Here is a 25,419-nt window from a genome sequence, read left to right on the forward strand (position 1 = left end):
CTCAAGCCTTAATGGTGCTGGACCCCCCTCTTTTATCCAAATTAACACGGTCAATAACTGCATATCTAAAATTATGGTCATTAAACTGTTGTACATGTTTGGCTGGAGCATTTTCTAATTTTAATTTACCAATGGCATATTGATGCTCATATATCCTTTCTCAAAGACGCCGCTCCGTTTTGCCCACATAAAATGCTGGGCATCTCTGGCACTTCGCTATGTAGACCACCATATTTGTATTATAGTTGCACCTACCCTTAAATTTAATGTTATAATCATTAACTGTCAACGAATATACATTATCCACAAATTTACAATCTTGGCATTTAAACATCCCTGTAATTTTGGGACAGACTGATGATTGCCATTCGAGTAGGTTTTTCAAGTTTTGACCCTTCCTGTAAATAACATTAGGTTTTTCACCCATCTTGACATGGATGTTGGAGTTAGTACGAAACAGCCCCCAGTTCTTCTTAATAATATCTACACAAAATTGAATGTACATTAAACGTAATTCTTAAAATCTATGTTCTAACATAGAGGTTATCCGGTTAACCTCTTGGACGACTTGATTTGTGAAGTTAATTTTGAAAGACTTAATGGCATATATTTACCCCTATTACGTATTAGAAATACATCTATTGAAGTTATCAATACTTCTGTGAATGGATTAGATGTTGACAATGTAAAGACCAGTCTATTCCTAGGTTTATAACTACATTTAATGTACATAGTCAGTAGTCAAGCTACGACTGCTTTTTTTAATCTGCTTAGTGTTGTCTCTATGCATATCTGGTGGGTCTTAATAGTATTAGATTAATCTTACATTAATTGTAGCTGCTTGTAGGTACAGGCAAGTGATGATTTATGATTCTCAGAAACGACTAAGTACCTTGACTGCATTATACTACAAAATAAAGTTTTCAGAGGCTCACTCCTAAACACACACACACACACACATTCTCGTGGGCATAAAATGCGTTTAACTTTCACAGTTGTAATGATTATAAGGTACTAACATCAGTGGCTGCAGCCGCTCAGTTCCAGTGTGCAGCGTGAAAAGCATCCACTGCAGTTACTACGATTTAATAAATTGGGGTGAAACGTTGCATTTAGTTTGACTGTACAGATTTGTTGGACTTTAAACTCAGTGAGTGATATTGCTTCTTTGGGCTTAGTTAGCATTGTTCATATACCAGTATAGCTCTATTTCCTCATTGTTTAATGCACAATTAGCATATCTCATCTTATTGGTATTCTTTATAACTTTCTATGAAGAAACAAAGCACTTTGCGCTTGTCTTGCTCCTCAGAGCTAGTATGTCTTGTCTGTCGTGAAATGAACTGCTTAAGATGGATCCAATGTTGTCTTTTCTGTCTGGATTCAACCTGTGGGTTATCAGATCCAATTCGGATGGGAGACCAGCCATATCTCAAAGACTTCCCAAGCTCCATCTTCTCTACCCATAATGTCTCACTCAACCTAGAGAACCCCAGATCTAGTTTGCCGCCGTTCCTAGACAGCAGCTACGGTTGTTGCTCTACTGGAGTGCATCTTTTATGGCTCTTTTTGAGAGTGCTTTTGCTCGCTTTGTCCTCTACATTTCTAGTGTGTGTGTGTGTGTGTGTGTGTAAGATTTAAGTGATGGGTAGATTACTTAGTGTAGGTTAGGTTTAGCATAGTGTATGGGTTTTTCCTGCCTTGAGTGTTTGTAATGTTTATAGGGTTTCTGTGTTAATTGATGGATTACTGTTCGTGTTCTTTTCCTATTGAAGTAGTGTAGTTTGTGGTTAGTTCTGTCTTAGGAGTTCCTTATTTTTTTCTGTGTGTATAGGTTTTTGTTGTGGATCTGAAGGGATTCAAGAAGCGCTTGGAGTGTGGACATAAGTTGCCTTTGCAGGACGCTCATGATAAATGCATTTACTGTCTCAGGGCCATCCATCTGGAGTCACCTTGCCCTATTTGTGGTTACTTCAGTTGTTGGGCTATTAATGATAACAGAGTAAAGTTGGTGTTGAATAGCCTCCTCCCTTTATGCAGTTCCGTTTGTATCAGAAAGGGAGACTAGTCAGTTTGGAGTCATAGGCAGGGATACAAGGACCTCAAGTCTGTTAAAGTGGATGTTAAGTTACCTGTTCCAGCTTCTTCCTCTGCACCTTCTGGTCCACCAGATATGAAGGTCCGAAGACTCTCGGATCCCTTGGAACTTTCACCTCCAGCTTTGGTTTTGGTTTTGACTTCAGTGCTTATTTCAGGGAGAGCTCCTTCTCTGCTGTTGACTGCCACCAATCCCTTTCTGTCCAAGGGGGTCTGCTTAATGGTGGGCTAGGTCAACTTTCTGTCCACCCCTTCTCCACATTGGATCCAGGCTTCTCCAGTTTGAATCTGATCAACAGAGTCCCTGCCTCCCAGATGGACCTCTAAAGTTCCTTTGGTGGCTTCATCATCTTGGACAGTCAGCAGCATAAAAGTTTTGGGCTTAGAGCAGCTGATGAGGTCATTTCTTTAGGAACAGATGCAATTAGGCCTCATTCCCTGAGAACCATCAGCTTTGTTTCTTCCCTCAGGCCCTATGGATCTTAGTTCTTTGGGCCTAGTTGTATTCCCTTCCTGCGGGTCAGAGCTAGCAGCTTGGATGATTTTGGCTCTGGCTTCTGCCTTGGTATCCTTGACTTCGACCACATCGGAGCCCAGTAGACCTCTTGGCCAGTCCATTGAGGCAGGTATATCCTGGTTGGGTTCCATGATTCTGGCTTTTCGCTCACCCCTTCCCCTCAGGACATCTGCCTTCAATAGCATAGCTCTGGTCTTCACGCTGGGGCAGGCCGTGACTATGTTGGAGTCCAGAGTGCCATTGGGATCCTTGTCCTAGCATCCTGTGACTCTGGTTGGCCCACTTCAGCTTTTGACATCATATAAGGAATGTCCTCCTGTCAGGAGAGGGAATGGTAGAGTATGACTGGTGCTACCCTTTCTCTTTCATAGTCGCCGGTGACTGTTCGTCAGTCTTCTTCTAGACATCCTACCTCGATTGGCTACCAGTCTGCCCCCCCCCCTACTGGCACCCCTGCCTCTTCACTTTCACCCCCGGAATCTCTGGTGTGGGAAGTCTTGGGTAAGAGGCAGTGCAAGATGACTAACTAACCTGAGGAGTCCCTCATAAATGAGACTGACATCAAGGAAAGAGAAGGATCCCCAAAAACACTCCCCATGCGATATCACCTCCATTGGCAGTCTTTTGAAGCTTCTTCGCTAGTGACTGGGTACACTGGAGTAAGGATCCAGTTGTGGATGGTGTCATGGTGGCTGCAACCAACAAGAAGGACATCTTGTAAGAGAGTTCCTTGGTCCATCCCCTAAATAAGGAAACTTAGGCACTGGACCCTCCAGGGAAGCACACTTAGCTACATTTGCACTGTGGGTGCTAAATTATTTAGCTCACTTGACAAGACTTCAAAGGACTTTGTGATAGAGGTGTCAAGGGTTGTTAAGACTCAGTAGACTGTGGAGGCTCAGTTGTCCACCTTACAATCAATAGCTAATGTTTCAATGAGGTTGCTATGCAATGCAGCTGATAGAACATCCAAAGCCGTTGACACCAGTATTGTTGCGGGTCACCATACTTGGATGAAGTTGCATAACTTTGTAGACTGCTTCAGTGTGTCCCTTTTTAATGCCCCAGTTGAGTGCTTGTCACTGTTTGGGCCGAAAATTAGACACATTGACCAGGAGTGAACAGGATGAAAAGACATTTTCTGCCATTGGCATACATTTTTGCTACCCTTCAGTGGTCGTTTTCCTGGACCCAAAAGGGGGAGGGGGTGTCTTTTCTTAAGGAATTCACAACAGTCTTTTCAGGATGCGTCTCCTGAAGGTTCCCATTAATTCTGACAAACATATGTCAAGCTCAGGTCAAGTAGTGGTTGTAGTCTTCCTCAGTATCTAACAGGAGACAATTTATTTTTCTCCACCTCTGGGCATGGTCACGACGGACACCTCCCTTTTGGGATGGGGGCATTTTGAAGGGAAAACAGTTCAAGGGGCTTGGTCCTCTTCTGTGGCCAATCTTTACATCAGTGTCTTGGAGATGAGGGCAGTCCTCCTGGCATTGCAGGCTTTGTAGGATGTTCTCCCCCAGGTTGTGATCTTAGTCCATACAGACAATATGTCAATTGTTTGGTATCTGAATAAACTTAGAAAAATACAGTCTTATCATTTTTGTTAGGAGTCCATGAGGGTCTGGCTATGGCAATTTAATTTCAGCAGTTTCTGCTTGCAGCACATATCTTGGTGAGGTCCAACATTTTGGCAGACAGACTGTGCAGGAAAATTCTCCTTCCTCACAAGCAGTCCTTGAATCTTAGGGTTACTGCTCAGATCTTCTAGCAGTAAGGGGCTCCATGTTGCGACCTGTTTGCATCCCTGTCCAACATCAAGTGCAGCAGCTGTTATGCCTTAGTCCCTCTTCAGGGGCAAACACCCAGGGAAGCTGTTCTGTATGCTTTGCCTGTGGTCTCTTGTATGCTTATCTTCCATCTCCTTTAATCTTAAAGTTTCTTCAGAAGGCAGCCAAATGCAGAACAGCCGTAATCCTCATAGCCCCCTTTTGAAGCACCCCCCCCTTGGGTGCTGGATCCCCTTCTGGATGTCATCTCCCATCCTGCTAGTCTGGATCTGCCCAATCCTCAGACTCTACAGCTAGCCACATGGTTTATCCAGTTCAACTGATGGCCAGAAATCCCACGTTTTCTAGCAGCGTGGTGTAGATCTTGCCATCCTCTCAGAAGATGTCAATACTGAAGGTCTACATTTGCTAGTAGGAAGCGTTTTGCTATTTGGGCTGGCTGTCTGAACATTGATCTTTTTTGGCCCCCTTGGAGATGGTTCTGGATTATCTTGTGGGTTTAACTCTGGTTCCAGTTTTTCTACAATTAAAGTGCAGTTGCCAGCCATTTCCAACTTCCACATTGGCAGGGATAATGTGCCTCTGGATGCTCTGAAGATTTCGAGGGCCTTCTCTAAGGGTAGTTTTCTGCTACAGCCTCCTACTGGGGACCCTGTTCCACCTCGGGATTTGCCTTTCATGTTGCAGGGGCTGACAGGTCATCCATTTGACCCCTCTGCTACCATAAATTTGAAGATTTTGTTTTGGAAAACGTTTTTGGTAGTTGTCACTTCTGCCAGATGAATATCTGAGTTGCAGGCCCTCTGTTCATACAGATCCATCTTTTTTATCCCTAAAGTATCTACAGAAAATAATTTGAATCGAGTCATTTACCCTCCTGTGGTTTTTTTTTCTGTATTCTCCAACAGAGGTGAATATTTGTAACATTACCTTGATGTGCATAGACAGTTGAGATTTTATCTAGACAAACGAAATCCTTCAAGAAGTCTAAACAGTTGTTTGTTTCCTTTACTAATTCTCAATTGGGTCAGCCTGTTTCTAAGGTTACTCTGTCCAAGTGACTGTCAGGTTGCATTGCTTTTGCACATAATTTGAAGGGGACGCCCTTACATCACAAACCGAGTCATTTCACCAGAGCTATGGCTACTTCCCTGCCTTTTTCTCTAGAGCTTCATTAGATGATTTGTGTGCTGCTGCTGCTTTGGGTTGGCCAGATAACTTTGTGTCCCACTACAAGCCAGACATTGTCAAGATCTAAGGCTTCTTTTGAGTCCACTTTATTGGCTAGTATTACATGGCTGGGGGACTCTGTCCCATGGGTTGAATCCAGAGGTAGAAGACAACATTGGCTACAAAACTTATGTACTCACCATAATGATAGATTCATGTTGCCTTTTTCTGTTTAGCTCACAACCCCCCCCCCCCCAATCCCTGCCTATCTTTCTGGCAAGTCCTGTCATAAGAAGATGACCTAGTCGGGGAGGTTACTATCCCTTGGTAGCGGTATCTTGGTGCCTTCCTTTTTAGAATGGTGCTTTGACAGTTGAGGCAGAAAGGGGCAAACTCAATCTGAGGTTCTCTATGTTGAGCCAGGCATTATGGGTAGAGGAGGCAGAGCTCGGCCAGCTGAAGTCTTTGAGCTATGACCAATCTCAGATCTGAGTTGAATCCGATAATCCACAGGTTGAACCAGACAGAAAAAGATAACCTAGATTGACCATTATGGTGAGTACTTAACTTTCATTTCCTAATTATAGGCAACTGATCTTTTCTTTACTCTCCTCCTCTAACACAGATTTCACTGAACAGCTGTAATAGTTTTGCCTGCAGTCTTGGAGTTGAGGGAATGTTCATCTTTTTTGCCTTTCTTCAAGGAGGTGTGATCATGGAGCAGAATTAATATTTAAGGCAGGGATTGCATCTTTTTTTTTTTTTTTTGAGCAGTGCCCAAAAAAACCAAGACCTCTGTTCTTGCAGGATAATAGAGTTGGTGTGAGTTTACTTATGCTACCTAAATATGCACATACACTTTACTTTGTACATTTACTAAAATATGTACATGTACGTTGACTAACCTTATGAAATTTACTGAAAATCCCATTAGAAGACATTTAAAACAGTAAGGTTATGATGTTACTAATCAAGATACTCTCATCTTCTGTTTCTGAATGTGGTGCCAAGCAAAACGTGCTTGAGTGCTGTTTGCCCCCCCCAAGTGTGCATTCCCATGTCTTTAGTATCTGCACTGCCTACATTACTAAAAGATTTGTGGTTGTTATTTTCACCAGGCCTTTCCTAGAAAACTGCCATTAAGTGCAGGCTACACCTTCTACTAAATGAGAAGAAGAAAGCTGACCTTCACTCGCGCAGTCCTCCCTTCCCAGGTTGGCTGTTCTGGGCTAAAATTGCTAGTTGAGCCTTGACCTCTGGCAGTGGAGACAGACGCCTTATGCATCTGCCTTTGAATCATCTTTTATGTGGGCTTGTATACAAAAAGGTGAGTATCTGTTGTTCTTTTAAAGGAAATACACACATTTGATTTGGTCACCCTCTCTGATGTGCAATCCTGACCTACCACAAAAAAACTGAACAGTTGCAAAACTAAAAATCCACTCAGTGACAGCTCTTCCTGTAAGTCTCAGAACTGTGCAGATGAGATGTGCTGACTTTCTGTAACATTTTTTGTACGGTAATGTTTCTGCTTTTGATCATGTGTGTGATTTCACTATTCCTGGTAATCTGACTACTCCAGATTATCTTGTTCAATTTACAAATTTTTTTCCACTTGTTTATTACTCAGGATGACTGGGCATGATAGGATCCTTACGTCTCAAGACACTACTTAGTTGCTGTCATTTTGTTTAAGTTTTTTGTATTTAGAGCAAACGTAAATGGTGTAACACCATTCCAAATAATGAATTTAACCTGAGTTTAATACTGTACTTTAGCTCTCAATAGAAAGCTGTACATTTTGATTGCTGCTAAGATTTCACTGTAAATTATCACATAACCTAGATAATTTTAGTCTAAAGCATTTCTGTCCTTAGGTTGCAAAGTGTTGCAACCTAAGGACAGAAATGCTTTAGGTTGCAAAGTGTTGCTTTTCATACCCCCTAAGATTTATAAATAGACAAATGTTTCAAAATGTTGTCATTTTGTGTTTTAGTAGTACCATTTTCATTTGTTGCCACCAACTGTATGGTTGCCACCCGTCCCGTTGTGAGCGGGACACTCATGGGTTGAACCCTCTCATCCCGCTTCCCGCATTCACCAAGAGTGGGACTTAAGTCCCATTTTCCCCTTTTCGCGATCGCAAATTCAATTGCCGTGGAAAAGCCGAAAATACTTTCGTTTTTTCCACGGCAATGCGGCTATGTCACCATTCGGACCTGCAGTTAGAGGGATTCCCTGCTAGGTCCGGGTGGTGTAATGCAACAGTAATTGGCTGCAGGGACTGGAGGGGGTGGGGATTTGCTAAGAAGAGCCCAATAAAGGTCACAGTTATAGAGCACTAAGCTCTACAGCTGTTAACGAAAAAGATCTGTAAATTCTATTTCTGCAGCCAGCCAGCCTGCAAGGGAGCCTGCCAGCCCATTCCAGCCAATTGAGCATTCAACTAGCCATTCCAGCAGGAAGGAAGCAAGCTAGCCCAGCAAAAACGGTGATCGTGGTAAGTACATAATAGCATTTTGTGGATTTAATTATTTAAAATGGGAATATTGTGCTTTATTTAAGTTTTTAATGTTCAGAGGTAGATGGGGATGTAGTATGTAGTATTTAAATCTGTGCAGTGGTTATTTTGAGATTTTTGATTAGTAGTTTAAAATAGGAATATATTGTGGTTTAATTTTTTTAATGTTTAGAGGTAGATGGGGTGCAGTAAGCGGTATTTAAATCTGTGCAGTGGTTATTTTGAGATTTTTGAGTAGTATTTTTTAAAGGTATAAAACCTGCATGTATATGCAATTGTTATTATTCTTGGGGGTATTATTTGGAAGCATTACTTTTAAAAGGTTAAACTGTGTATAGAAGTTGTTTATTTCTGGTGGGGGCAGTGAAATATAAATTTAGTGTGATGTATTTCTATTGTCATAGCTTTTTCTAGGTATTATCTGGAGACATGCGTGAATGGGCGTACCTTCGTTGAAGGTTGTGCGTCATGCCTGGCAAGCCGGTATGTAAAAATCAACTGCCAATCATTAGCGGACCGGAGGTACGCTGTGGCGACCCCTAACCGGGAAAAGCCGAAAGACACAAACAATCTGTTTGCAGATAGAAAATGTTCGAGCATAGTTTGCAATTTTTTGTATGGAAATGTCTGCAATTTAATGCTGTTTTCAGGAAGTTAGGATATACTGTTTGGGTAATTTTTCCTGTTAGTTCCTGTAAGTCAATGTGTATGTGGTACAAGTCTACCATTTGATGGGGAATGTTAACAGTTAATGTAATGCATTTATTATTCTAGTAGGTACATGTTGCCAATTTGCCGAAGCTGTTTCAAGATTGTGTTTATACTTGAAAATGTGTGCATTTAATTTATTATGTATTTTTAGTAAGGTTAAAATGTACTGCTTTGCTTGTAATGCGAATATGGGTGTGCTGCTTTTGCTTGGGCCTGTTTATTGCACTGCTGTGCTGGGTAAATTACTCTTAATTGCTATGTTTTGAGGTAAAAGGAGCCCACGGAGTCTGCTGTAAATTGTAGTTTATATTACTTCTCTTACAAGAAGTATTTTTAAAAGTTAAAATGTTTATGGGCTTTTTCCTGTTTATTTTATTTTTTTTTTGTGGATGCATGCTCAGAAGTTAATGCAATGTATTTGAGATTGTGCTAAACCATGTCGTTGTTACAAGGTAGTTTGCTTTTATAAGTAGCAAAGTCTATATTTTGTGTTTTAGTGATGTCTTCAATAAACTTATGTACTGTTTTCATTATAATCTGATTACGACCAGTGCTGCTGTTGGGCATGTTCATTAATAGTTCATTGCACTGTGTAAATTAGTGCCATACATTTCTTTTAACTGCTGTGGTCAAAAGCTACATCAGGTATATGGTATCCACTGTGCATTCTCATTCATTTTAGTGTTTTTTGGTTCAGTGAATGTGGTTAACTTTTTTTTTTCTTGAGGGGTGGGGTGAGGTGGGCATGTTCGGTGGTAAAAATAATGCATTTCATTTTCTACAAGCTGTGTTAATGTTAGTTTTCAATGGCCAAAATGCCCCCTACATGACCTTTTTCTGGGTATTATCTGTTTTTCCTTTAAAGTTTATTTACTGTTACAACTGAGTAATGTCTGTTTTTGCAGTAATAGTTCACTTCATTTAAATGGTTTGAGTTTAAAGTATGCTGTAATGTCACAATGTTGTATCCATAACTAATACTGCATCTCCTTTAACAACTCTGGTGATGTGGTGGGGGTGTGGTCAGTGTCATGGTGGCCACACCCCCTATCCACCACACCCCCATGTCCCACTTTGCCCTTGTTAAAAGGTGGCAACCCTAACCAACTGTCAAGATGTGGTTGGTGTTACAAGGGTGTTCCAGTCCCTAAACAGTTTATGCACAAATCTACGTTGTAAAAATCAACTTGGACTGTTCTTCATCTTTTAGGCTGTATGAGCTGCAATGTCGAGCAGCATGATGGCTCATAGCTGTCTCACAGTTCCATGGTTGGGGATTGTGTCCTTACCTCTGGTCATGGTCTTTGTGGAGTTAGCGTGTTGTTTGTGTATACTCCATTTTCTCTCAACTCTCAAGAGCATGCTAAATGACTGCCTACTTTGTACTCTAGAAGAATATTGTTTTTTCCATTGCCTCTGTAGCCCAGGTTGTGGCAGAAAAGGGTTCATGCCGACGACTTTATTTCCTGATTAACAAATGAATAAATTACATTAAATGAAATGTTTGAGACATGCTCAGAAAAAATGTGCTCAGCTGAGTATTCTATACCTAGTCACACCTTTATGTGAGTACTGTTAAACAAGTAATCTTACTCTAAAAATGATTTTAACTTGTTTACCTTTTGCTGAGTGTAGCCCAGAGGGTGAAAATACATCAGTAAGTTATAGCTGTGTTCCAAATCATTAGTATTGCACTGCTTTCTCTACTCGTGAATTTTAGTTTGCTCAGACTTGTCTTATTTTATTCATCAGCTAATTTTATATTGTCTGTCAACCTTCTGTTTTGTTAGTAAGATGCTTTTAGATACTAATTACCAGACCTTTTACTTAGCCTGCAGGTGTATGTGCTTCACACCATAGATTGCTTAATTTAATTTTATAAATGCAAGCTGAATTGTCTTTGGCCCTAGTCATAACTGAAAAGTGTCTTTCATACATGAGTTCATTTATCTGGTTATTATTATACAATTCAATGATAGTAGGTGGTATCTTCTTTGAATGTTATCTTATTTGAGCTTCCCACTGTGGTGTGTAACATTTGTATTCCTTTTATTTGTAGGTGTGAGAGTATCTAGTTTTCTGAATGAAGAAACAAAGAAGTTTCACCAAATCAGCATTATAAATTTTTTCCATAATGGAAAACAGGAAGCTGCTTCTTGCACTCCTGCTTTAGAAAGCCAGAAACCCATAGTGTCAAAAACAGCAGAAAACTCTTCCAGGGAAAGTTTCTTCAACCAGAAGAGAGCAGCCAGAGAAAAAAGAATTGTCTCAACTTTTTCTGAAATGGTTACTGCAAGTAAACAGAAGCCAGAGCAGCAGTCTTCATCTTTGTTCCCAGACATTCCTAAGAATGAGAGGATTGCAGAAGCAATGGGAGAAACGCAGAGTAAGCAGTATTTTGACATCCCGCAGGGATTCATTTGTCCAGTCTGTTTTACAAAGCAAAAAACAGACCATCTGGGAGTTTTTAACCAGCATATTGACAAATGCCTTGGTAACTCTACTTCCAAAGGCCAGACTGAATTGCAAGAGTCACAGAAAACAGAGTTGAAACTCAATATCAGAGAAACTGAAGCAGAAAGTAGGAGCTGTACCAACTCATTTATGGACACAAATGGATGTTATACTGCTCATATAAAACAGGGTGCTGAACTGGATTGCATTGAACAAGAGGAAGATGTCCTGACAGAGTCGGTTGTTAATGTTACTTGTCAGGTCTCAGAAAAGGCAAGTAATAAAATAGGTGCAACCACCCTTCACAAAAGCATGGAGGTTAATTCATTAAATACACATATTGACTTTTGGAAACAACCTGCAAGCGTGGATTCTTCTGTTTTATCTGACGTTCATTCAGCTGAGTATCACAGCACTAGAAAAGGCACAGTTAATGATATAAACAATACCAATGCATTCAGGACAGCTGCAAATATTTCTGTGTGTTCAGTTAATGAGGAAGTTCCATTGGAAGATGTCCACCATCAGAATTCTAAAACTGAAAAGACATTATCAGAAGAGATTAGCTGTAGTATAAATGAAAGGGACAGCAAAATACAGTATTTTGGAAGCAAAGCAAAATCAGACTGCTCTACCACTAGTAAGGGTACAGCTTTTGTGTGCCCTGTCTGCAACATGAAACAAAACACATGCGACTTGGCATTGTTTAACAGACATGTGGATATTTGTTTAAACCGAGATGTTATACATACATTGACAGATAAGAGAGTATCTGCAGGAAGTTCAGGTGAGTTTAATCTGTTCAGCTGCAAAACTGTACTGAATTTTTTGTTTTAGATTGTTGGTAAAGTTTTCTAGTGTTAATGGACCACACTTCTCAGTACCTGACTGTTTACCTTTCACATGAGGTTATGATTTGAATTGTTTGTTTAATTTTGGCAACACACTTCATTAAAAATTACTTTGTTTTACTCATTACTTAGAACATTATAAACGATGACGAAAAGATTAAAAAGTATTTTTAAAAAATGAATTTAAATTTTCTGAGTACTTACCTATATGGGTACAAATCAAGATGTTTCAACCGTGTGTCTTCCTGCCCTCTCTCACTGGCAAATAGTTACTTATCTATCCTAGTATTTTCTATGCATGCCCCTTCCCTGAGAAGCAGATACTTCAGTGGTATTTTAGTAGCCTTTGGAGTCACTGAGTGTGCACTACCAACTCTGCAGTGGGCTGTTGACTGATTTCTAGTGAAGATCACTGCCAGTGACATCATGATACCCATCCCTTGGAAACAAGAGTAAGAACCCTGTGTCTAACTTGAGCCTTGACTGTGGCTAGACTGCCAGACTGAGGAGCAGATGCACTGAACCTTTTTGGGAAATGAGAAGAAAATTTAACATTAAATCTTACCCTTTTATGGTTAGCCACCCATCAACTACTGTTTTTTTATTTATTTTATTTATTTGCAGTTGGTTTACCAGGATAGTCCATTGGGCCAAAATGAACCCGTTTTCAATGGAGTCCTGGGGAGAAAAGCTCCAAAAACAATCTAGGTACATACAGTAGGTTACTAATGATAATTATACAAATGTAAAAGATTCAAGCAAATAATTTCAGAAGTACAGCAAACATTAGAAACAATATGGACTAGCGATGAAACTTGGAGATGTTATAGACTAAGAAAAGGAATATTGCAAAGTGATACAGAGTAGTTATTACTTAAGAAGCAATAACTTAATAGGTGCAGCCTAGTACATTCTTTGCAGATACCATGGGAATAATAACGTGAGTTAGGGGAAATAATAAGGAAAATTGCTGGAGTAAACATGGGAGAGAAGGAAGATGAAAATTGCCAGTGTTAGTTATGTGGGGTGAGAGCAAGAGCATTCCCACTGGGACACTAGATGTACGTGAAGAGATTTTTTGAACATATAATGGTTAGAGGTGGTGCGAATGGATGATGGTAGTGAGTTCCAAAGGCGAGCTAGACTATAGGATAGTAGGTTTTTGCCTGGGGGACGAGTTGGTTTGTGCACTTCTAATGGATTTTGATTGTTTGACCTTATTACTCTGTCAGGTAGGTGCATCTTAAAGGCAGAAGACAGGGAGGGACAGAGAGAGGGGTTGAAAATGAGCTTGTTAGCTGAGTATAGGTGCGACGATTGGGTAGTTCTAGCCATTTTAGTTTTTGGAGAGAGGAACAGTGGTGGGTGGAGGACTTATGGCTGTTAGCGAACTTGGCGATTTTGTTGTAGCAAGAGGAAAGTTTTTTTTTTTTTTTTTTAGAGTGGACTGAAGATTAGTTAGGAGTGGAGCTCCATAGAGAAGGGGGGGATAAGAAAAGAAGTAGAGAGAGTGATTTTACTGGTGGGTGTAAGGTACTGATTTTGTTGGTAGAGCATACCTAGTTTTTGATGGGTTTTTTTGATATTTAATTGTAGATGGGAGTTGAAATTGAGCTGGCTGTCAATTTGGACCCCAAGTAACTTGGCTTCTGACACCAGTTACAGAAGTGAGTTATTTTGACTAGTAATCAAGAATGTGTTTATATCAAAAGTGACTTTAGAGGGGGTAAATACCATTAATTTAGTTTTAGAAGCATTGAGTGCTAGATGGTTTATTTTCATCCATTGCTCAGTGATTGAAAAAGCATCTTGCGTAAGATTTAGGAGTATGGGGGTAGATGTGGCAGAGCAGATAATGGTAGAATCATGTGCATATTGGATGATGTTTGAGAATGGGATAGATTTGCAGAAATCATTTATAAATATGTTGAAGAGAAGGGGACCTAGTATAGAGCCTTGGGGGACTCCAGTGGGGTATTAAGAAATGAGGAGGTAGCCTTTTTCCATTTTACTGCTTGATATCTATTGGATAAGTAGCTGGAGAACCAGTTCAAAGAGGAGGGAGATAGGTTAAGTTTTGAGAGTTTAGTTAAGAGCAAGCTGTGTGAGATAGTGTCAAAGGCCTTAGAGAGGTCAAGTAGTAGGGTAGAAACAATTAGGCCAGAGTCACAAGCTTTATTTACAGTTTCAAGAAAGGAGAGGAGGGCTGTCATGGTGCTATGATTTGGTCTGAATCCATGTTGTGTGGGAGTTAGAAGGTTATTATCTAAGAGATGTGGTAGGAGTTGAAGTTGGACGCACTTTTCTAGGAGTTTAGAAATGGGAGACAGGATAGCAATGGGTCGGAAGTTAGTAACATTGTTATTGTTGCCAACTTTATGTAAAGGTATGATAAAGGCCTGTTTCCAGATTTGGGGTACTGTACATTCTTAGATGGAGCGGTTTATTAAAATGCTTATGGGATAGGCAATTGCTTCAGCAGCTATGCTAAGAAAGTAAGAAGGGATGTTATCAGGTGCGTTAGTGCATGGTTTCAATTTCAGAAGGAGTTTCTTTATAGTAGAAGTATAGGTATAGGTTTTAATGAGAATAGAGGAGAGTGGGGAAAAGGGAGTATTAGGGGGTGGTGAAGATGATGTGGAAGTTAGAGTAGGAGAAGAGGTAGAGGGTAGAGAGTTAGTAGATGGGAATGAGTGAGTAGTAGCAATGCAGGGTAGATTGCTGGTAAGGGAGGGTGGGGGTGCATTAGAGAATGAGGTGGTACTAGAGAATGAAGAGATTAATTTGGCAATAGATTCAATGAAAAAGGAGTTAACTTGGGTAGCTAAGTCTAATTCAGGAGCATTAGGGTCTGGGGTGGGGGGGGTGGTTTGCTGGGGTTAAGGGGAGTAGATACCTTTCCAGAATTTCTGAGGGTTTGTTTTATTATTGTTTTGGAGTATAGAGAAGTAATTTTGTCGATCAGAGATAAGCATTTTTACATTATTTCGAAGTGTTTTGTATTCATTGTGGAGTGGGGGGGGGGTCTTGTTTTTCTGATAGAGTGCCCAGGCTTTATCTCTATGGCGCGTGGTTGCTAGCATGTTTTTTGTAAGCCAAGGGGCGGATTTAATTTTTATTCTCTTTGTCCTTAAGGGAGCGTGAGAGTCTAGTAGTTTTAAGAATGTTGAGTTGAAGTGGGCAACTGCGTTATCTAAAGATAATGTTTTTAGACAATTCCAGTTTATTGCTTTTAGAGAGTTTGAAAAGGTTGTTGGGTTAAAGTTTTTATGGTTACGGGTAGTAATATAATTATGGGTGCGATATGGGATTTAGGGGAGTCAGTGAGTGAAGATGGGTATGTGGTCACTTAAGGGGTCGGGAAGAGTGCCACTGTCAGAAAAATAGTGGGGAATGTGAGACTAGAATCCAGTCTAGAATACTGCCGCTAGAGAGGTTTTCTGAGGGGCGTGTTAGAGTTGATTAGCTGGGAAAAATTGTAGAGGTTGATGTTAAGAGAGTTAGTTGGAGACTGAATTGGAGGCCCAGTTAATGTTCACGTCTCCTAAGATTATGGTTTCATTGCTAATGTTATTGGAGAGCCAGGAGAGGATATCTTCAAGTGTGGAAATATCCCCTGGGGGGATGTAGAGGGATGCTAGACATATGTGTTTGTGTTTGTTTACTTGAAGCAGAGTGAGGAGTAGTTCAGCGTTGTTAGTGTGGAATAGGTTTTGTTGTAGGGAGTAACTAACAAGGAAGATGAGTATAGGAGAGCTACTCCTCCACCTTTTTTGTGGGACCTGTCTTTTCTAATAATAGAATAGTTAGGTGGAATTATTTCAGAGTCTTTAATATAGGGTTTTAACCATGTTTCTGAGATAGATAGGATGTCTGGTTTATTATGCATGAGCCAGGCATGGAGGGGGTTGGGACTTTGTTAACTATACTTTGGGAGTTTAAAGAAGTAAGTAATATGGACTTGTGTATAGTGGTTGAGGTGGGGGGCCCGGGTTGGGATGGATATCACCTGATAAAAGACTGGTAATCAGATGAAGGATTGGGTTAGAGAGGTAATTGAACAGTTTAGTAAAAAAATTGGGTTCTATTGTGACTCTGAAGGATTTACTGGTTGCTATGTGGATAGTGTTTTTGAGAGGTGATGAGTTTGTATGGGAAAAGTAGGAGTTTTTTTATAGGATATAGATGGGGAGAAATAGGTGTGTGAGTGTGGGAGAGGGGAATTAAGGTGGTTGGTTACATGGAAGAATTGTGAACGGTAGGAAGTAATGGGTTGGGTGAGGTAGTGAAGATAGGAAAATTTAAGAAGTAGTAGTAGTAGTAGTAAAAAGGAGATGGATGAAGGTTTTAAGAGCATGTTGAATAAGGTTATTTAGTGGTGTAATGTTGCAGTTGTATTATATATGTATATAAGAGACTATTTTATAGAGAAGCTGGTAAATGCCTAATTAGTAGTGAGGAAGTATAGAGTTATGTAGGGTTGGAGGGGGTGAGGTTTGGGAGTGGGTGTTAGAGGGAGAATGAAGACCTATAGTCTGGGTGAGATATTCTTGGAGAGGTGAATGAAGTTTAATTTGGGCGGGAGAAGGTAAAGGGTGTTTCTAGAGTATTGGAGACTGATTGGTGTAGAATGGAAGTGGGTGTGGTTACAAGAGGGATAAAGATAGAGGTGCTAGGGGCGTGTGGGATTTGGGGGCAGGGTAGGGGAAGCGGAGTGAGCCCGAAAGGCGAATGGAGCGGGAAGAAACCAGGAGAAGATTGAGAGCCTATCAGTGGAGCATTGTTTGCAGGAGGGTAAGTTGTAGAAGGGTAGGTAGAGGGGACCTGGATGTAGTAGGTAGTGGGCTGTAAGTTATAGGAGAGAAAGTGAGAAATGAATGTAGAACTTAAGAGAATACAAGAAGTGAGTGAATTAAAGTCAATAAAAGTGGGGAGGGGATGCTATCTAGTGGACAAATGCTGAAGTGCACTTAGCCCACCAGGGCAGTCTCTGGACTAAATTGGACTGAAGGGAGAAGGGAGCTAGTGTAACTCGGGGAGCTAGATGAGGGCGAGAACGGAGAGACAGAAATAAGAGGGGTTTAGGCTGCTGGCTTTCCTGGTAGGGAGCGTACTGAGATAGCAAGCAGGATTTAAGAAATACAGTAGTTTAAAGTTTGCAGCAGATGCACATACTTCCTTATGTTCTTCTGGGAGACTCTTGGTTCAATTTCCAGAAAGGGGGTTGAGGCAGCAGAGTAGTTATTATTGCTTGAGCAATTGGATGAGTTTAGTTACTTTAGTTAGGTCTAGGTGTCCACCCAGGTGAAGTCCCAGGGGGAATTCAGGGCAAAATAAGTTCCTTATGTTCTTCTGGGAGACTCTTGGTTCAATTTCCAGAAAGGGGGTTGAGGCAGCAGAGTAATTATTGCTTGAGCAATTGGATGAGTTTAGTTACTCTAGTTAAGTCTAGGTGTCCACCCAGGTGAAGTCCCACGGGGAATTCATGGCAAAAAAGTTCCTTATGTTTTTCTGGGAGACTCTTGGTTCAATTTCGAGAAAGGGGGCTGAGGCAGCAGAGTAGTTATTATTGCTTGAGCAATTGGATGACTTTAGTTACTTTAGTTAGGTCTAGGTGTCCACCCAAGTAAAGTCCCAGGGGGAATTCAGGACAAAAAAGTGTAGGAGCACACTCTTAGCCAAGAACGCACAGCAGCCGAGAATGGGCGAAGTTTAAAGATCCCTGTTTGTTCCCAGACTTTGTTCTAGTGCACTGTAGATGGAAACTGAAATACTGCACCAGCTGGTCAGTCCTTTGGACTGATGTAAGATTTTGCAGTGATGTGTTTTCAGTAGAAAGATAAATGGCAAGTTTTACATTGCAATGATTTTACATCTGAGGTAGACTGTCACTGGTTTTGTATATATTTTTGTTCTAGTTGTCCAGCTAGGGTGAAGCCCATTTTCAGTGCAAATCTAAGCACTGTTTGATTAAATCACTTGCTTAGAGTTACGCAAGCAATCCTCACTGTGATGCTCATTAGCAGTTCATAATCTTAAAGGTCTATGCTACTGTACATTTACCAGATCTCTACAATTTTCTTCACGTGACGTGTCAGTGCTAACAGAGGTAAACTGGGCATTTGGTATTTTTCTTTTGTAAAGTTCTACCTGTCTACAAGCCACAGAATAGTTGATTTTGTGATATATTTTTACAGCATGTAAGTAAAAAGCCCTTGGCTTGTGAGAAAACAAATGCAGCATAGTAAGCTGAAAGGTCCTTGGAACTTCATCTTTACACCAGCCACAGAAAATGTATATACTGTTCTGTTTTGTTACATGTCATAAAAGTTAACACTGTCTGGAGAAGGTTGTCTGTCTGAAAACAAACTCATTGAAGACAAAATTGGCTCGACGTACTCAGAAACCAAAATATTTAAAGCTATCTTGTCTAACTACAAATTCAACAAAATGCAAGACATTCTTTTCAGATTTACTAAAGTGCTTATTAACCAAAGCACTAGTATTCTATTAGAGTGAAAAACAGACAGTAAGCCAAAACAACACTGTCCAAGTACTGACAAATATTAACATCTGAACCATAAGAATTCATGTAAAACAAACAATAAAAAGAAGACATTTCAGTCAGTAAGTATAATTGCAGTAAAATGTGACTGCTCCAAAGGAGATACTTGTTGAAAGCAAAGTCAGTTATGTTTTTAGAAGGCTGCTGAACCAGGCCAGAGTTGAATATTCCCAAAGCCAATGAGTTAGTAGGTTCTGAAGACATGGAGTTAGATTAGCAGTGACTGAAAACCAAATATTTCTAACGACATCTGATGGAGCCATTCTGATTAGGCCATGTTTTGTAACAGCAGTTGCTTAAATAGCTTTCATTAAACTTGGCTCAGCAAGGTGGAATCATTTTATAAAGTATGAAACCAGCAGACATTAACTGCCTTCAAAACTAAGCTGAAAGAACATCAAGAGGAAGGTGTCAGAGCTTGCTTTCTTTACAGTGGTTAATGTATGCATTTAAGTAAAGCATTTAGTCCATACTTTGTACTACTAAAAAATCCTGCAAATGTTGTAATAATGTGTATTTTTAACAGATTTTCTGAGTTGTTAGATATGTTACTGATCCCCATGCTTTTGCAGTTATACTGCTTGCATTATTACTACTGTATAATGTTGCCATCTTGGTCCTAGGTTGTGACCAAAAAGGGTATTCTGACTAGTCCAGCTGCTCGGTTAACAAACTGCAATTACTAAATAAGTAAATTACTAGCAGAAAGAACATAGTACCTGAGGGTTAATAGTCAAAACCAGTAACCTGCTTCAGATTCGAGAGACCTTAGTCATGCATGTTTAAAAATAATACGGAATCAAATTAGAAGCTAGAGTAATCTCTGCAGCTAGGGCATTTCTTGGCAAAATAATTCAGTAACTCAGCTGCTGAATTTTGAGTGAAGTGTAGATGATTTTGTCAGAAAACCCAAGGTGTGAAGGGCAGTACAGTAGTGCAAGCAAGACACGACAGAGTCTATCTGATATTTAGAGATCTTTTTTGTGTTATCAACTGCTTGTTCTTGATGTTCCATGAATGAAGGCAAGATGACTTTACCACAGCTGACACCTGTTCCCAAACTCCAAGATTATGCAGCTTCGACACAAATTCAGCTTTATTGATGCCTTAAAAAGTAAAGAGGGAAGGAACAATGTTGATGAATCTCTTAGTGGCATTAACAGGTGTAGTGTCAGCAAGGCACCTTTCACTGTTCTCCTGTCTGGCAGTTCCCTCTCATTTAAGTCGAGGAACCAAAAAAAAGGCTCTTTAAAAGCTTTTCCTCCCATTAAACTGTAGCAAACTGCTTTGCTACATTTGAAACACTTCAGCCCTGACCACAAATGCATTATTGGCATTCATTTTTGAATGCTTTACCAACTGAGCAGCATCTGCTAATCATGCCTCCTGACACCTTGCTCCAGTGTGATTGCCTCCTTCACCCTACTCTAGTTAGTCTCTGACTATTATATAGCCATAGATGAAAATGGCCTCTAATAAATATTCCCTAAAGACAGTTTAAACACTGTGAAAAGCATTGTAATCAAGCTCAAACCTTATGCAACTCCACAGTGCTTTGGGTAAGAATCATAGGAATTCAAACCCAAAACCAACCTAGGATATGGCTTGAAAAGTATGAGGTAAAGCCATAAGTGAGCAATGAGAGCAATTTACAGTAAGAATGCAGAAGATTGCACTGGATGCCATGAACAGAAGTCAGATTTTGCAGACAGATTAAGAAAGACCAAAACAGAGTAGAAGTCACTGATCAGTAACTATAAGACAAATATTCAAAATGCCAATAGAGTCAGTTTTGTGACTACTATGGTGGGAGAAAAAACGGATTGATAAAAGTAAACAAGTCCAATGATTGTAAAATTGAATTTAAGCTGTAATATAAGCTGTAATATTTTTTTTGGATAACCTTACCAAGAAGTCAAAGGTTTGAGATGAAGTGGAAACTTTCAATATTGCAGGGATCCAAAGATGGTATTATAAGAAGTGAGGTAACTAAGGCTTCCTTTGCTAAAGCTGGAAAAACCCCAGTCCTCAGAGGGTACTAGTATCTGAAAAATAATGGCTCCAGCACATCCATTCAGGCAATAACGATTTTTTTTTTTGGGGGGGGGGGGTGACAGGGATCCAACCCACAGGCTGTAAGATGCAAGCTAGTGATCACAGAAAGGGGCTTATCATAACTGAGAATAGTAAGCACTGTGACCAGGATTATGAAGAACAAGTCTAAACTAGGACCAGAGAAATGTATATGGAGTCTGGAGGAAGAAGCTCTGAATTTGAAAATCTGAAGAGACATCTCACACTAATGTGATAGAAAGGTCTTATGTCTTTTTTATATAGGCTGGGATTCATAGACTGTCCTCCCCCACACCTAGAAAAACATGGCCAGTTGTCTGTCTGCTGCCGAGATCCTTCTGGACAGATCATCTGTTTTTTCGAGGCTCATATGAACACAGTGCTTGCCCAGATCAAGTCAGTTGTTCCAAAAACCGTCCACATCCCCAGCAATGCTCTAACATGTGTCCTCCTCACAGCAGGTAAGGAATGCACCTCAAAGTCAAGCCATGGCTTGTGCCTTGAGCAGTATAGGCTTTACATGACTTTGGGCAAACCAGCTGAAGGCAGCAGATTGGGATCTGCTGTAGTCTAATGCTAAAGCATCAGGACCCCCCCACCCACTTACCTTCCCCCCACACACACACACACACACACAAACATGTGTGTGTGTGTGTATATATATATATATATATATATATATATATATATATATATATATATATATATATATATCCATGCAGTTTTCCAGGGGGAAGCTGAAGAAGTGTGAAAGAAAATTAATAAATGACTCCAGAAATATTACGACACTAATCAACTCTATATCTGGAGGAGTTAAAATAGGACATCCTATAACAACATAGTGGATCAGGTGATGTTCGGGCCAGGAGACCAGCCCCACCTCCATGTTAGAAGTACTCACATCCAAAAGAAGTATCAGATGAAAATTTTGTCATAATCTGTGGTTTACAGAGGTAATTAAATTTGATCAATTTTTTTCATAATGCAGGAAATTCCTTGGTATGAACTGCCAGCTCGTCAGTCCATATGTTGAAGTCATCAAGGACCAAACAATTTTAGTGACACAACACAGAGTTGACATGGAATTTGGTAAATTCTTGTAGGAATGCAGTCATATAGCTGAGTGGATGGTAGATGAGAAACCCACATTTTGTTCCTGCAGCCAGGGCATGTTCAAATGGGGTGGTACTCCTAGTGACAAATTGGGCCATCAAACCACTAATTTAAAACAGAATGCACACACATCCCATCTTACCCTAACAGGGTGCTGAATAATGGAGACATCTAGTGGTATAGCATCAGCAAGGCGAGGTCCAAATCTTTCATCAAACCATGTCCATCTTGTGAAAGCGAGGTCCACTTCATTCAACAAGTCAGAGGTAACCCTAACCATATTGTGGATGGACTTCACAGTAGTATGTAGGCCAGTGAAATACAGGACCCACTTACTTTCCAAATGTGACCACCTGAGAGCCCTGGGTACAGCCTGAAGGAATGATGGATGGACCTCATGAGACTCTTTCTTCCCAGAGCAGAACTTAAATGTTCATGTGCTCACCAAGGATGGACCCAAAGGCCCAATTCCTTCATCTGGCACCATGTCTGTTCAAGATATGAAGATGCTTACAACTCTGAAAACCTAATCTTGGCAGACAATAAGAAACAGAGGGGTGGCTTGCCTGCAGAGCAACCCTGTTGTGATGTATCGCCTCAGGACCAAAACTGAAGTTTATAAGTAATAACATATATGTAATATATTTAAATGAGAGAGTAACAACATAGCCGAATAATAAAATACCATCTTAAGTTACTAGAAAACTAGCCAAAACAGGCTAAACTGAATCTCTGTGTCAATGTCTAGCCCAGTAGGTCTCCCATAAAGTATCAGAGCAGCTAGTAGGGTATTATGAAAAAAAATGGAGCTTACCTAAAATATTTACATCTAACCAGTGGGTAGTTCATAGGAGGTTATTAGGCTATTGGCCCTAGGGCCTCTATAAGCCTAGCCATGTTATACCCTTATTCCGTTATTGACCTTGTTGTGTGGTCTATATTTGCAGCACAAGTCTATTATCAGCACTGATTACCCTTATCCAAGAGGGACATAGGTGACACTCCCGGAGTAAATTTACAGTCCCATGCAGTTGTTTAAATAGGATCATTGAGGAGCTCTGTTTTATGTGAATTGGGAGTTTGTTCCAGAGGAGTGGCAATCTCTGGGAGACATATATGTCTGTCCAGCATGTCCTGTTAACATTGCAGGCTAGGTTAAGATCCCTAGAGAGAGAGAGAATCTTGTCTCATCTGACTTCCAGATGTGCAGCATTTCCATCAGAGCGGGGTCCGAGACTGCTCTATAGGCCAAGCACAAGTCACTTCTCAGCAGCATGTAAGATACAGAGTACAGTGACAGGGCCTTCAGTCTGTCCATGTAGGTCATATGTTGAAGTTCCTGAATTTTCTTGGTGAGAAACTTCTGAGGTCTCTCCAGCTGCTTCAGGTGTCTGATGAGGTACATACACAAGGGAATGTTGTACTTTATTGCAGTCTGATGAGGGATAAGTACAGGGGAGTTGTAACATCATTAGCTGTGGATGTGATGCCCTTACTTATAAGATGTGCAACATAGAAGGCCTTCCTTACTACTGTGGACAGGTGCTGATCGAAATTAAGGTTGCTATCAACCCGTGTTCCCAAATCTCCCACCACAGGGTTTGATCTAAGGGGAGTTACAGTTAATGTTGTAATTTGCACGGGCTTCCCCTTTGCCAAAAGGATGATAACGCATTTTTTTTAAATTTTAAGTCCATGGCTTTGACACATATAATTTGACTGTGTAAGTCCTTTTTGTAATATGTCCATCATCGCTGGGAGGCTTACTGATTGCACCCAGTTTGCAGTCGTCAGCGAATGTGGTAAGTCACAGGCCATTTATTTTCACTTGGACTTTTGAGAAATGGAGTCTAAGCAGTAGAGAGCCTAGCACAGATCCTTGTGGTACACCACTGGTAACTGGCCTGCTGGTAGAGGTGGAATCCCCAACTTTGACTGTATGCATGCTGTTGGTGAGCCAGTTGTATACCCATCTAGTGACATATGGGTTAATTTCTCAATGATGCCTGAGTTGGGGATTGTGTCAAAAGTCTTGGCTAAGTCGAGACAGGCTGTATGTACTGTTTTGTCTCCATCCAGGACTTTGGTGACATTCTCGAAGAAGTGCACCAGGTTTAATAAGCATGAATCTACTCTTAATGAAGCCAAATTGGGTCAGGTCAAGAGTTTGAAGGTCACCTTTGCCTTTGTTGATGAGGTCCATGATGATTCCCTCACTGCCCTTGCAGATAAGGCTGGTTAGGCTTATGGGTCTATAGTTCCCAGACTTGGTTGATGGACCCCTTTTGTGCAAGGGGATTACTGTTGCTGTTTTCCACTCTGCTGGGACAAAGCCAGTACTTAGACTGTGGCAAAGGTGAGAATCAACCCTGTACCTTATGTCTGTGTTACACATCTTAACCACTATGCCAACCAGACATATTTGGTTGAAAAAAACAAGGTAAAAATAAATGAGCAACATATCAGTGATCACTTAAAACAATAACATTCCAGAGGTCAGCAGATATCTGACAGATTTACTTCAAGAACCCCTGATAGTAACCCAGAATAATAAAGGCTTACTGATGTTGGCCTTTCTAAAAAGCAGACTCCATGCTTTATATTTTGCCATTGGCAAAGAAAATAAGAGACTTATAAATTAAAGGATAAAAATTGATATGATAAGAAAAAAATGCTTTATTTGAAGATATTAAATTGAACTTGATAAATCCAAAAAAGGACTTGTGGAACATTTTGAGACAGTTTCAAGCCTTTTCAGGATATAAAATTAATGATAAAACAAAGGCTATCGCTATAAATTATGTGCACACACACACACTGGTTCAACAATAGACATATTTATGGGGACACAGTAAGACAGAGTATTTAAAGTATAGATTAAAAATAAAGCTTCTGTTATGGCAGCTAATGATATATGGGAATAAACTAAACAAAATATAGTGCAAAAATTGAGAAACTGGAAACTCTTGTTTATAGATATGAATAGTAAGATACAAGCAGTAAAAACATTTTGTCCCTTTAGTTTTGTATACAGGGTAAGCTTTTTTTTATCTACCAGAGAAGTTGGGTGGAATGATTAATAGAGTTGAAGGAATTTATCTGGGAGGGAAAGAGGACAAAAAATGCGCTGGTCCTCCCAGTAGAACACGATGGTTTAGGATTTGCCTTATTGGAATGAATATTTTAGAGCTAGGCAGTGTTAGGGCTCATATACTTAACAAAAATAAGAGAGTATAATTCAAAGGTCAAAAGGATGATAGATCCTGGGAGAGTTCAAATAATGAAAGACTGTGATTTTCAATGCAGATCCTTAAGGAGACTAATAAGTATACATAATCTATTTACAAAGATGCAGAAAATATTCTAAGAACTTAGCCAACATGGCAATGGAAAAATGAGATTTTGCCAACAGAGATGACTGCAAATAAGTATACAGAAAATAGGCAAGAGAGAACTATAATTTACTGAAGAAAATTGACAAAGGAACCAATTTCATGTGAGCACAAAAAAACTAGAGAGGGAAAGGCAACAGAGTGGAATGAGTGCACGGAGAAGT

The 25,419-nt window shown here is 40.2% G+C and overlaps 1 protein-coding gene across 1 annotated transcript in view; it reads left to right on the forward strand.

Annotated features, from left to right (window-relative positions):
* The window catches only part of POLK (DNA polymerase kappa), a 1,256,064-nt gene that overhangs the window by 1,110,618 nt on the left and 120,027 nt on the right, over positions 1–25,419 (forward strand). The window contains exon 12 of the mRNA XM_044064442.1: positions 10,867–12,048. Within this exon, the coding sequence (XP_043920377.1) occupies positions 10,867–12,048 (1,182 nt within the window). The remainder of the gene's footprint in view (positions 1–10,866; positions 12,049–25,419) is intronic.

The sequence above is a fragment of the Protopterus annectens genome, chromosome 2.part2 (assembly GCF_019279795.1).
Source record: "Protopterus annectens isolate FY-2018-M chromosome 2.part2, PAN1.0, whole genome shotgun sequence".
Classification (NCBI taxonomy): Eukaryota; Metazoa; Chordata; order Ceratodontiformes; family Protopteridae; genus Protopterus; species Protopterus annectens.